Here is a 12,875-nt window from a genome sequence, read left to right as displayed (position 1 = left end):
ACTAAGTCGAGTATACGTACGTAGCCATGGACTGCCGACCTCGATGTCCCTGGTTCTTACCGGCATTTGAGGCTGGCGCGCGTCTCATTCGAATCCCTTGTGTTGCGTTCGTGTGGGGAGGTCAAACATCCCTGAATTGGCGGCCTCATTCAACTCTATAGCCTTACGCGGGAAGGGACTTATCATGAGGGCCATTTCAACTTGTTCAGCTTGAACCTCCAAGCCTGGCTTTTCAGGGTGGGTGGCTATGCAGTTCTACTCAAAATAACTTGCGTGTGGAAGATCCTTCCCAACCTGCATTCAAGCACAGAACAAGCACAGAACACCCACAGGTTCAATGACGAAACAGCCTGGTCTTGGTAACAAGGGGCTCGTCCAGTCCACATAAGAGACTTTGGCTTTTTCACAGCAACGGGCATGACGTTCGAGTTTTAACGGGGACCATTGGCTAATTCATTGCTGGTGTTCCTATTTTCGTCCTTCAACTCCTCAAGTGGGACGTTATTGGACAATCTTATTAAAAACATTCCTTTTCTCTATTTGTTATGTTGCAAGCTCATAGCTTCCAAGCCAGACTTGTGCCGTTCTCGACATTCTTCGACTTGCTACATTCATTGCTTGGTCTGTTGGGCGTCTCAACTTTCGAGCGTGCCGTCTTGTTGTTTTTTTTTTCAGACACCGCCGCTAGCGGTCTTTGTCAAGTTGTGATGAGGATGGTCGTATTGCCAGCCATGATTGGCTATTCGCCAGGACAGGGGGCTTTGTTCGTCGTGATTCAAAGCTATCACATTAGATAGCTGAGAGCCTAAGACAATACTGATATGGCTCCAGCGCCTCTACTCGCAAATCCATGGCCGCGCAGGCAATAGTCAGGTCTATATTAATGCACTTTCCAGACCAAAGGCACACCGCTGCATCGGCTACAACCTCGCGACAATGGTTCTACCTTCTAACGCACGCAAGAGCGCGGGGAAGCGGAGAGCCAATTCGAATGGTGGATATCACTCACCTCATCCCACTGACTAACTAGGGGTTTTGTCAAACTCGACAAGGGTACTGTTCTAGGTTGTATTGTGCAAATCCTCTTCATGAGCAATAGAAGCTGCAAGCACGCGCGAGATCCAAAATTGTCGAGGCACTTTTTTTCAACAGCTCAATCAGTGGCTGATCAGCACGATAAATTAGAAACAAACTTGGGATTGGAAGAATTATTCCGTGTTGCGGGTCCGAATACTACCCCGATAAAGCACTCAACCTGTGACTGCAAAAATAGCATGGCTGGTGATCATTGCACATTGTATGGCAGTCGCATCCCTCATGCTCACTGACACGGAATATGACGAGCAATGGGTGAGTTTGTGCTTGTCATGGACAGTATCTGTTAAAGTTTGTCCAAGTCCACGAGACTGCCGAGCTGTATCCTGGTTCGCCAAGCTCTGGCGTACCCAAAGGTTCCTTCGAGAGTCAACTTCTATGCAGCTTGACCCTGTTGGTAGCAGCAAGCTACGGCCACAAATTCGAATTCCTTCGTTGTTCTGGGGCAAATGCATCCAGAATACCGTCAGCGTCTGCAACGACAAGTGTCATTGAAGGATACGCCTATGTCGAATGTCGTATGGCCACTGTTGATAGTTTGTGCTATACTTTAAAGGTCCCGTTTCGAAACCGAACCTAGCAAGTAGACTAGTATTGCAGTGGCATGGTTATATGTAAACAGCCTCAAATGGGTTGTTGGTGGCCAGTTGTTGGTCGAGTTGTGGTCCGTCGTATCAACTCCTTGCTTGTTGCTCACCCACCTTGCCAGGATCATGCAACAGATACCCGTTGCTATTGTCGTTGTTATATTGTACGCCGCGGCGGCGCATGTGAAATAAGATGCATTGCCTTGGTTGCTGGCGTAGTGAGAGGGTGCACACTTGTTGTCGCCTCATATCCGAAAGCATCGATTCATTCGCTGTGAAATCCAAACAGAGAGAAGAGACAACAGTTAGGGTGATACTGGATCTAGTCTCGCCACGTCGCACTGGTTAGTCCAATGCTATTAGACTGTTACTGATGTCTTTGCGGCGTGGGTGTCGAATCTTGACTTCATGTCCGATCATGCATGGGTATGATCACAACTCTGAAGGTACATATTAGACTATAGTAGGCCTCAACTATAGGTTCGTATTCGCTGGGCTCCTGCTATTTAAAAGAGATCCCAACATCAAGGCATGTTGCGCTATGTGTATCGATATGGTCGATTCGTGAAGTCGCGGGTTGGCAAAGCGGTCGGCCAATCATAAGACGCTCTAGCAAATGCAGAGAACGTCACATCAAAGAGCCTCAACACTACAAGGATATCTATCTCTCGTGGGGAAGATATATTATATTTCGAAAAACATGTTTCTAAATATAAGACTGTCGTTTCATCTAAAAATACATCAAAGAAGCTGATGCTGGCTTCATAGGTCCTATATCCAATGATGCTTCGGATATTCACAGCTAGCCGCCAGCTAAGCGCCGGCCTTGCATCGTCCTCATCGCAAAGCTATTTTAGAATGCCCACGCTCTTGGCGCTTAACAAGGATGAATCCCTATGTCGGGTCAGATATATTGATGCATATCATCTTTCTTGCATGTTGGAGAGCAGTGGGTTTGTTCTATTGTTATCTCATAGACGCCGACTACGACATGCATCCATGCCGTTCACTTGTCATCGTGCAGCTATGGCATGGGGCGTCTCACTCAGAACTGACTTCAATATGACTTCACCTCCCGAAGCGCCGGTTCTCACTGAGATTCCTGAGATCTATACACCATCTGTACTCTCCATTACAAGAGCCACACCCCGTCCTGAAACTTCCAGGCGCCAAAGATGCAAGTTCCGAAGGAGTGGCAGCGCTATCTCGACCGATCCAAGCCACTGGATTGGCGCTCCAGGGCCCGTTTAGGCAATTCGAGGGTTGGTAGCAAGCACGTTGGATCTAAATCAAATGGGCCCGAGGTGCTGGATGACCTACACCCCTTGATTATTCCTAGCCACGTTGGCATCTAGGGGTCTTCATGAACCAGGGGGGTATGGATCGTCTTCAGGGGAGATGCGTTTATAATTATAGGAACATGTTGCTAAATAAAGAGATAGCCTCGCTGCAGCCGCTGGTGAGCTGCAGGTTCTTTAACGCAACATCATCCCTAGTATCCAAGACGCTTCCTAGCGCCCACTGCATCCCTCATTGAGTGATATGTTCGCCGGCATCCCTGGCTGCATCAACGGCGCTCACTCAATGACCACTTCGCTGCAAGCTCAAAGATGAGAATATCCCCCTTGTTCTTTGCCCCGCGGGTTCGAAACGCCCATGTTCTTCAACACCCTACTCCTCTGTCCTAGGGGGTGTGAGTCTTAGCTGCTGCTAATGCAAAGCTTTTAACAATCACACAGAAGTCTCCACTAACAACGCTTCAACACGTTATGATATGTTTCAGAACACACTCGCTGCATGGCCTCCCGATCTCAACAGCCATATATACATGCTGCTCACACATCAAGCTTATGTGATACCCTGTCTCGCCGAAGCCCGGTCCATGTGTATAGCAGATCTCGAACCAACAACTACCGAGCCTGGGAGATCTTACTACCATGTCCATTCAAAGATCCCCGTGTTCCTGCAGGAACGTTGCTAAAATTGGATACGTGCAGTAAGTCACTGGCGCGTAGACCGATGTACTGTGGTACTCGGATGACACCTTCCAAAATCTTACTTCTTCTGACGTTTGTTGCTCTTGTCGCTGACACTACTTAGAACACTGGCACTTCGCTTGTGCGGTGCACCGCTGCTACCGGGGCGTTCGTCAATGTTTTGTTCGGTTTCTTTGGGAGGTGCGTCTGGGGCCTCGGAGGTAAGGGCTACTGTTTCTGAGCCATCCTTGGTCGCATCTCCGGCTGCAGATGTGGCGTCACCGTTCGTTTCCTCCTTGCTCGTATCAGCGGTGACAGCAGCAGCACGGGCCTCTCCATCATCTCCGTCCTTCTTCTCTTGGCCGGTTTGGCCTTTTTCTGCTGTTGACTCGGATTCAGGGGGGGGCATGGCTTTCTGTCGCTCTGCCTTCTTTGCCTGCTCAGTCTTGATTTCCTGGTCAAGTTTGTCTGAGACTTTACGGGCATCAAGCAAGCTGTTGACTGCGGCAAGAAGTTGTTCATATTGATGTGTAGTCGCTGCGGTAGGCATGATGAGCTTATTAGGCACGTCCAGTTCGTTAAGAACATTCGTGATACGCATCTGCTGCTGGTTTGACTTGTGCGAGAACAACTTGTTGATCTTCTCAGTCCGGAAAGTTGGTCCGGATCCCAGTCGGTCGTGATGGGTGACACCATATAACAACTCTTCTTGTGTCGTAAGTTTACGTCGCTCCTGTTGCTGTTGCTGGCCCTTCTTGTTGTTTGCAGCTGCCGGTGTAGGAGCAGGTCCAGTAGATTCACGGGGGCCAGTAGATGCAGCTGTGCTTTCGCGTCTGCCAGCTTCTTGAGCTGCGGCGGCGGCCGTAGCAGCAGCAGAAGCCGCCGCTGCAGTTTGCGGGGGCACCGTGCCAGCAGGACTGTTGACATCGCCAGGCATGAGCGATTTGCGCTTCTTAGTCTTGTCGGCAGTCACCAAGTTCTGCAAAAGATTCTGTAGGCCGGCAGAGGACTTGAAGGCATTGATGTCTGTGTCCGATCGAGGATAATCAAGGCGGTTGTACAACTCACGACGCTCGTCGTTGAATCGTTCACTGCGTGCTAGAATACGCTTAATCTCCAGCAAGAGCGACTCTTCCTCGCGTGCCTCCTCGCGTGATCGTGTCAAGGCGTTCAGGGCAAACTCCTTTCTCAACTTCTCCTGTTGAGGGTTGAAGTGTGCCATGAGCTCATGGAGAGAAAACTCTGGTTGTGTCATGTACTGTACAGGCTTCTGCGCTGCCATCATTTTGGATGCGACTTCATAATAGCGCGCCTTGAGATCTTCTAGGGTCCGCGACCTGGTTGCTGGCACGATCGCCTTACTCTCGTCACCGTCATCATCAGCTTCCCCGTTGGTGGCTGGAGGGTTCCATTCGTAGCGATCCCATATCAAGGGCCATCGAAGGTCGAAATCCTGTGCTAGCTCCAGCAAGTAATCTGTCTCCTCCTTGGTCCAGTCAACATGTTGTAGTGACTGCTGATACTGCCCCTCGCTATACTGTGGTACCGAAACCTGCACATTGTATTTTGCAAAGGCAGAATCCTCCAGCTCGTTCTTTGGTGGTTGTGGTTGGTCTCCTTGACTTATTTGCTCTTGCGATTCGTCGATTCCTTCTTGCTTCTCATCCTTTCTCCTCCAGTGTCGCAAAGTGAAATTCGAATCGCCACGCGCCGAGTTTTTGAAAGGTCGCATCTCCCATTTCGCAGCAGGTTTTCGGCTCGTAAATCGTCGCTTCTTGAAATGTGTGACTTCAGGGACAATGGCAATAGGGTTGTCGCCTCCAAGGTTTTGTACTTCACGCGCTAGACCCTTCAAGTTTGGTCTGGGCGCGGCAAGCTTTTGCTTCTTGCTTGATCGGGGGCCAGCCGTTCCATCCCCCAAGTTGAGAACATCGCGAACGTCGGAAGAAGTCATTGTTGGTGTATGTCGTTGGTGAGGTGGGTTAACAGAGGTGAAGTTGTTTGGTCCAGGGCACCTTTAAATCCGGATTTTCATCGCCAAGCCCATCAAAACCAGGGTTTTCAGCTCTCGTTGTATTCGGTCAAATATTATTTCGCTTATCGTTATTTTTCGTCGTATTTGAACTGCTGGGCTCGTTCGACGCGTTAAAATTTCGGAGGATGATTTGGAATGAAGTGACTCAAGATGCGCCGCTTCTCCAGGATTTGGAAATCGTTATCTTCACGTGACACTTATGGACCCCCCCTGACAAGCCGATCTTTGAACGTGGCAGCTTCGCGGGCGCCAACGCCAAAGCCAGAGCCAAAGGGGGACAGCTACCATTGACTACACATATACGACTTTGTTTTTATACAACGACAAAGGTTTCTCCCCTGAAGATAAACCGAATCGTTCAATTGCGCCAATTCGATTTGCGCAAAAGCAGTCGCCATCATGAAATTCCTCCTTCCCGTTCTATCGCTCAGCGCTGCTGTCAATGCGCTGCACTTCTTCATCGACGGCACAACCCCCAAGTGTTTCTACGAGGAGCTTCCCAAGGATACACTTGTTGTTGGACACTACACTGCGGAGGAGTGGGACGAGCGAGTATCAGCCTGGGTCAAGCACGACGGAATCAGCATCTACATCAACGTCGACGTATGTCTTGTCATGAACAGCTGTCCACATGTGAACCCTCCGCTAAAAAGTAGCAGGAAATCTTCGACAACGACCACCGTGTTGTCTCTCAGCGCGGTCTGGCCTCCGGTCGATTTACCTTCTCCGCTGCCGATGCTGGCGACCACAAGATCTGCTTCACCCCGTCATCCAGCTCCGGCCGCACCTCATGGCTCTCTGCCAAGAACCCCAACGGTGGCATCAAGCTCACCCTCGACCTCGTGATCGGCGAGACCAACCAGATTGAGAGCAGCGATAAGGGCAAGATTCAGGATATTACTTCGCGTGTTAAGGACCTCAACGCCCGCCTAGCTGATATCCGAAGAGAACAGGTTTTCCAGCGTGTAAGTGCTATACGTCTTCCGGTGATACTAAAAGAAACATGAACTGATCACAAGATATACAGGAGCGAGAGGCCGAGTTCCGAGATCAGTCCGAGTCTACCAACGCTCGTGTCATTCGATGGATCGTTATTCAGCTCATCGTGCTTGGCATCACCTGCACCTGGCAACTGTCGCATCTCCGATCATTTTTCATCAAGCAGAAGCTGACCTAGATAATCCATAAATCAATCGTTTGTTTGCGAGTTGGAAGTTATGGTTTGATGATTCAAGTACAGCCATAAAGTTGTTCAATGAGCCAGGTATTGATAGGATTGCGTACCAGAAAAGAGTAAAAAGGGATTTGTTTGGAAGTAGATTTACGACTGGCAGTCACTCTGTCGTTTATTAGGGAGCCGTGTAATGTTACAAATACATGATGATGTTTATTTCATATCGATGAACCTATATATATGCATGCGAGGATGGAACAAGGGGACTATGATAAAAATGGCAACGCCGTTTTCTTTTCCCATTAAAAAATTGCCAAAACGAGAACTCCCTATAGTGCTCTATCTTCATTCACAACAAATCACCAAACTTGCAAACTTCATCCCCACGCTAACTGCTCGCTCCAGCAACACCAGGCAAGACTGGGCATTTTCAGGTAGCCCAATAGTAGCTTTGGTCTCGCTCAGTGATTACACAGATATTATGGACAGCGTCATAAGAAATAGAAAAAAGAAACACCCAACCAGACCCAAAATGCTGCCCTACACCGTCTCCTTGCGCCGTGCTGCGCTGCGGTGAAGATTAAACGAGGCTTTAGTATAATTTCGTGATGGTTGTCAGACATGAGAAAGGAAAGCCCTTTGCCGTGATCCCAAACCAAATCTGCTTTCCCCTCTCGGGCGGTCATGCAAGAAAATATCGGGGTGACTAGGTGGCGGAAGGGTTCTAAAGTACCGAGATGATGGGGATTGAGTTCGAGCATGGTGGCTTTGTCTTTCCGGTGAGCAATAACGCTTAGGCGAGCAGCTCAGGGACAGGTTTCTGACCCGAACAACTCCGCCGAAGTAGGCTATACCCAGCCATCCGCAAACACTAATGTTTGCGAGATAGCCGAAGCGTCCGCTAGGCGTTCCAATCCCCATCCATCTCCAGTTTTGAACAAATAGGGGCGACCCTCCTCAAACTTGGTCTGTCGTCGTATACAGATCCTGAAGCACAACGCCGCAGCAATGAAGAAACAAAGAAAAGTCTTAGCTATTGGTCGAGATTGATTTAACCACAGCACAGGGTCTTCATGAGCTTCTGGAAACCACTAGGCTGAGGGTTAGCCGGCTGGCCGCTAGCTTGGGTAGGCTGGGTCGCCGGGCCTTGTTGGGAGGTCCTCGGCTGCTGGGGCAGGTTCTGGGCACTGTTCTGGAACTGTGCCTGAGTTGAGCCAGTGGGCGTGGCCATGTCCCGGAGACCCCCAACCCCGCTCCCCCTCTGTGCTGACAATGCGCCGGGGGCGCTTGGCCGATCTCTCTGCTTGCCCATCTGCTTGATCGGAGAGGGAGGAGGGGGTTGCGCGGCGTTTAAACGGCCGACAGTAAGGTTTTGTGCTTGTTGGTGAGAGGTGGTATTCCCGGGACGATGGCCGCTGTGCAGCTCCATCTGGGAAGGCCCAGGGCGAACATTGGGGTTGTGGAGGTAGGCGTTGCTGTGGTTCTTCGAGTCCCATCCCTTTCCCGAATCCTTAGAGATCTTCATCCAGTCGTACTCGCCATCCTCGACCTCGCCAGTGTTCTTGAGTGCCTGTGTAAAAAGCTCGCGGAGGTAGTCGTAGTCAGGAGTGTCTTCGAAGCCCAGGTTTCGGACGTAAGTCAGGTACTTGGAGAACTCCTCGGGGAAACCCTCGCACAGGTCCTTGATGATGGTGGTCTGCTTCTTCTCGCCGATCTTCTCATACTTCTGCTTGTTGGTAGCAGCCTTCAATCCTTGCCAGGGGAGGCCACCACGAAGGAAATACAAGAAAACGTGACCGAGGGCTTCAAGATCATCTCGGCGGGACTGCTCACGGCCCAAGTGAGTGTTGATACTCATATATCGGGCAGTTCCAGAAAGAGATTTCCGCTCGCGGTAAGGAATATGCTGCTTCGTCTTCGGGTCACGATACTGCTTGGCCATGCCGAAGTCGACAACATGGATTACGCTAGAGGCCTTGGTGCCGGGACGGCCGATCAAAAAGTTGTCGGGCTTGATATCGCGATAAATCAGATTCTTCTCGTGGATGGTCTGGACCCTTGAGAGCATCTGCTTGGCGACCATGACAACTGTCTTGATGGAGAATCTTCTGCCACAGTGATCGAAAAGATCCTCGAGTGAGGGTCCAAGGAGGTCGATCACCAGGATGTTGTGGAGTCCTTCCTGGCCAAAATAGTAAACATTGGGAATTCCAGCTAAATTGCTTGTTAGCACACAGCGGCACACGTTCTTTTGAAGGATATCTTACGGCAGCCGACAAGGATCTTGTATGTTCGGTACTCGTCGCGCAATTGAGGAGCATCACTCTTTCGAGGTTCCTAGTCGGATGTCAGTAAGGCTGGTTAAACAGCAAGGGGGAAATAGCGGGCAATTCGGAAACTAACGAATTTGATAGCAACTTGCTGGTTGTTGAGTAGATTGGTACCTTCGAAGATGACACCAAAAGATCCCTCTCCGATCTTCTTACCGACACGGTAGTGAACGCCTACGACGTTGGATGATGATGAAGCCATTTCGGCGGCGTAGGCGGTCTGAGGACCACCGTTACAAAATGTTTAGGCAAATACGGGAAGCGGCGTCGTCGCTATGAGGGCGTAAGTCGTGTTCGGAATCGAAACGGTTTAATCAAATCGATGCCTGTAAGCGAACACAAAGCGACGGTTAGTATCAACGAAACTGGATAAAATGTCTGGTATTGTAGGCATAAGAGGCAAGAAATTAGGTAGATGAGAAACAAAAGTAGTGGCGCTGCTCGCGGTTGGACAGAATCAGAAGATGAGGCGACGGACAGGTTGGCCAAGTTGGGTCGCTTTGCCAGGTGCTGGGATCTTGATTGGAGGCGCGGCAAAAAGACAGTTCCAACCCGAGGACGCAGCCGCCAGCCGCAGCTTCAGTATGGCAGCCCCCTGTTGGTGAAGGCGAAGAGGTCGATTTCACGCGTCGTAACGAGTCAATCCAGCAGTCGAGCGTTGTATCGTCGCCGTCAGGATTTCGCGGAGTTGAAGAAGATTTGAGTGTATTGATCGAGAACAGGAATCCGGAGTAGATCAGATCAGATCAGATCATGCTGTTGGATATCCACGCTTGGAGAGCTCCCTTCTTGTCAGGGAGAGACGACCGAACCACAACACAGCTGAACAGACCACCACCACACAGTGCCGTGTACGGAACCGGGTCGAGTAAACGCAAAAAAGACAATTTGACTCACCAGAATTAACAGAAGAGATGCCAAAAAACAATAGAGAGAAGGCAGCTCATAGGGCTATCGATTAAAGTCGAGTCGATTCGGAGGGAGAGTCGATCGAAGGGGGACGCCCCAAGAGAGAGAGCGAGAGCAAGCAAGACGATGTCGGTAACGTTGATGGGGAGATCAAGTTTGGAAAGGGGAAAGAGAAGCAGTGGAAGAGAAGACCCGACCGGGACGGGAGTGGGAGTGGGTGAGAGGATGGAGAGCCCACTTCACCTGCAGCACTGCTCCATGGGGCTGGCTGCACCTCACCTCAGTTCTCAGCACAGCCAAAGCAAAGCACAACACAGCACAACGCAGCATTAGCACAACAGCATACATAGCACACCCAGCAATGGAGACAGAGACCTAGAGAGAAAAAAAGCCCATGCCAGGCATCTCAGAAATCAAATCAGCGGTGCCAACTCCACTGAACTGCTAGGGAACAGCCCCGGTCCCCGGCCACAAGGCGGGCGGGCAACCTACAGGAGGTACTAAGCATGGATGAGAGCGCTACAGAATGGAACAAGCGAAGCTACCCTGGGCGCTCCAAGGGGGGGCCAGGGCCTGGCACTAACAACGCCCGTTCGCCAACCAGCAACCGACATTCGACCTGGGCTTCCAGAGGGTCTAGGCCAGTCCGCTTCTAGGGAGATGACCAGCCGGATACAGTAGGAGATACAATCACTTGAGGCTAGCAAGGTACCTCGAATAGGAGTATCCGTAAACCAGTTCAGCCACTTTTCGAGTTGTGTACTGTACGGCGTTGGGTAAGGCACCTGTCATCTGTCAAGACTTAAAGAGTGATAAAAGTTATGCCAAGACCCTCGATACACTGTGCATAGGTAGTTTAGACTTTATGTAAGTGCATGTCTACTTGAGCCAAGAGTATGAATGTATCTATATCATGTACGGATATCCGTATCCCATGAATCTCTCTCGTAACGTTAGGTCTGATAGTTTCTTATGTTCCCCTTGAGCCCCCTGTGAGTCCCGGACGTTTTATCCTTTCTTTGATTTTTATGAAAAAAGTAACGACAATCATCGTGTGCAATCCTGGTTACCGCTCGAGTCGTGGGTCAAGAGACGTGATGTATAAAAAAAAGTTTATTGCCTCGGTGGTATCACCTGGACAATGCGAAAAACAACTTGACACATGCAGCACATAGTTAGCCATTGACGTATGTAAAGTGATCGGTGAGCCAAGTCAGGGTAGTTCTTGCAGAATCTCCAAGAGATGAATCCTCGCATGACAGATATTGTCTCGATATCCATCTCTCTCGTCAAGCTGGGCACTGGTTGATCCGCATACCTACAAACTCAGTCTGTGCCCTCGCAGCATTTCCCCAATGAATTGAATGAACTTGACTCGGCGCTGTCCGCTAATTCAGTGGAGTACCCTAACGTAGGTAGCCAATGTACATGTATCCGTATGGATACATAACAATCCATGGCCCCAACGGCAGAGCCGGGGTACAAAACTCTACCTTGGCCAACGCGCAATTTCCCAGCCTCTTGTCAGGTACCGGTACGGATACTGGGCCCCGTACCTTAATATTCACCGTCTGTCATCTGGTCTGTGATGCTATCGACATGGGTCAGACGGTTGAGATCCAAGGTTCTTGTCGGCGAGAATCTGTTTCTGGCTCTCTACTCTGGCACAGAAGCGTGAGACTGACCCTTGGGCCTGCAGCCGGTCAGAACACACGCACACACAGACAATGTCCAATTTTGAAGCTGACCTCTCATCCATTGGATGAGCGAGTGATGGATCTACGAGCTGTGTTGTGAGTGCAGGGGGAGCTCCATGAAGCTTGAGCTTGTTGTGCATTCGCTTGGCACTATTATTTCGTTTACCTACTGACATGTAAGAAGTACCTGTGTACGGATACAACACAACAGAGCAGAATAGTTCGTAGTGTATGTAGACGATCTACCTCGCTTCGCTAAAATGCCTCGCTTCTTGTCGTGATCTCCTGTCTTGACCGCAACATGATCCAACAAACAAACAGACGTACCTACCTACCTACCTACCGCGGTGGATATCGGGTTCTTTTCTTTTCCTATTGCCGTTGGGTCTGCTAGCGATTCATTCGGTCACTCTATTTCTCCAGACTCTAATGGTTCTAGTGTGAATAAGGTACCTTGATCAACGTATTGGATGCATCCATGAAGCCACAGCACCACACCAAAAGGAACAAGACGTTGCTAGCGCCCGTCTACAGTGCATCAATGTACATATGTATCACACTCTCGTGTCTTGGCCACGATGGAAACATTTTCGTCTCCCATCCATACGGTTCAAATTCCTACGTATCCTCTTTTTATTCATGTTTAAACTTCCTATTATTTACATAACTACGACTCATGTCTCCGCTCTCATCAACTGATCGCGTTCGCCATCTATATCTGTGTCTTGATCGTAAAATGATCCAACAATTTAACTCACCAACAAACAATCCGCCTTTAGATCTATTTGCTGAAGCTACCCCGGCCCCAACAACAGCAACTGACCCAGAAGAGATATCTCGACCAGGGGTAACCCCCCGCCTGAAGCGGCTCTCAGTCTCGGCTGTCCCTCGTCAACTCAATTCTCGTCACATCAACTTCCACCTCCCTTTTTTGCCTGCATCGCGTGTCCCCTTATTATTAGGTTCAGATATGTACTCTGTACACATGTAACTGATTTGTAGGTTAATAATTACTTGTACTTGTAGGCCTAGACCCTGCAACAATGCAGGTCCCTTGGTTCTAACAGTCACT

The 12,875-nt window shown here is 49.8% G+C and overlaps 3 protein-coding genes across 3 annotated transcripts, besides 3 other annotated features; 1 reads left to right on the top strand and 2 right to left on the bottom strand.

The window, feature by feature from the left end:
- Nucleotides 1-3,737: 3,737 nt before the first annotated feature.
- Nucleotides 3,738-5,612, bottom strand: FPSE_00489 (uncharacterized protein; the record flags this gene model as incomplete). The annotated part of the gene is made up of 1 exon (XM_009253609.1): nucleotides 3,738-5,612. One exon carries the CDS (start codon nucleotides 5,610-5,612, stop codon nucleotides 3,738-3,740), a length of 1,875 nt encoding a protein of 624 aa, XP_009251884.1.
- A 480-nt stretch (nucleotides 5,613-6,092) lies between these two features.
- Nucleotides 6,093-6,870, top strand: FPSE_00490 (uncharacterized protein; the record flags this gene model as incomplete). Its single annotated transcript, XM_009253610.1, has 3 exons — nucleotides 6,093-6,296; nucleotides 6,353-6,658; nucleotides 6,721-6,870. The coding sequence occupies 3 exons, from the start codon at nucleotides 6,093-6,095 to the stop codon at nucleotides 6,868-6,870; spliced, it is 660 nt and encodes a 219-aa protein (XP_009251885.1).
- Nucleotides 6,871-7,918: 1,048 nt separating this feature from the next.
- FPSE_00491 (uncharacterized protein) lies at nucleotides 7,919-9,399 on the bottom strand (the record flags this gene model as incomplete). The annotated part of the gene is made up of 3 exons (XM_009253611.1): nucleotides 7,919-9,081; nucleotides 9,135-9,204; nucleotides 9,271-9,399. 3 exons carry the CDS (start codon nucleotides 9,397-9,399, stop codon nucleotides 7,919-7,921), a joined length of 1,362 nt encoding a protein of 453 aa, XP_009251886.1.
- A 531-nt stretch (nucleotides 9,400-9,930) lies between these two features.
- Nucleotides 9,931-9,951: a microsatellite.
- A 443-nt stretch (nucleotides 9,952-10,394) lies between these two features.
- Nucleotides 10,395-10,460: a microsatellite.
- Nucleotides 10,461-12,127: 1,667 nt separating this feature from the next.
- Nucleotides 12,128-12,147: a microsatellite.
- Nucleotides 12,148-12,875: the final 728 nt, after the last annotated feature.

This window comes from Fusarium pseudograminearum, chromosome 1, assembly GCF_000303195.2.
Source record: "Fusarium pseudograminearum CS3096 chromosome 1, whole genome shotgun sequence".
Classification (NCBI taxonomy): domain Eukaryota; kingdom Fungi; phylum Ascomycota; class Sordariomycetes; order Hypocreales; family Nectriaceae; genus Fusarium; species Fusarium pseudograminearum.
Note: the sequence above shows the minus strand (reverse complement) of the source record. Positions and strands in the feature narration are given on the sequence as shown.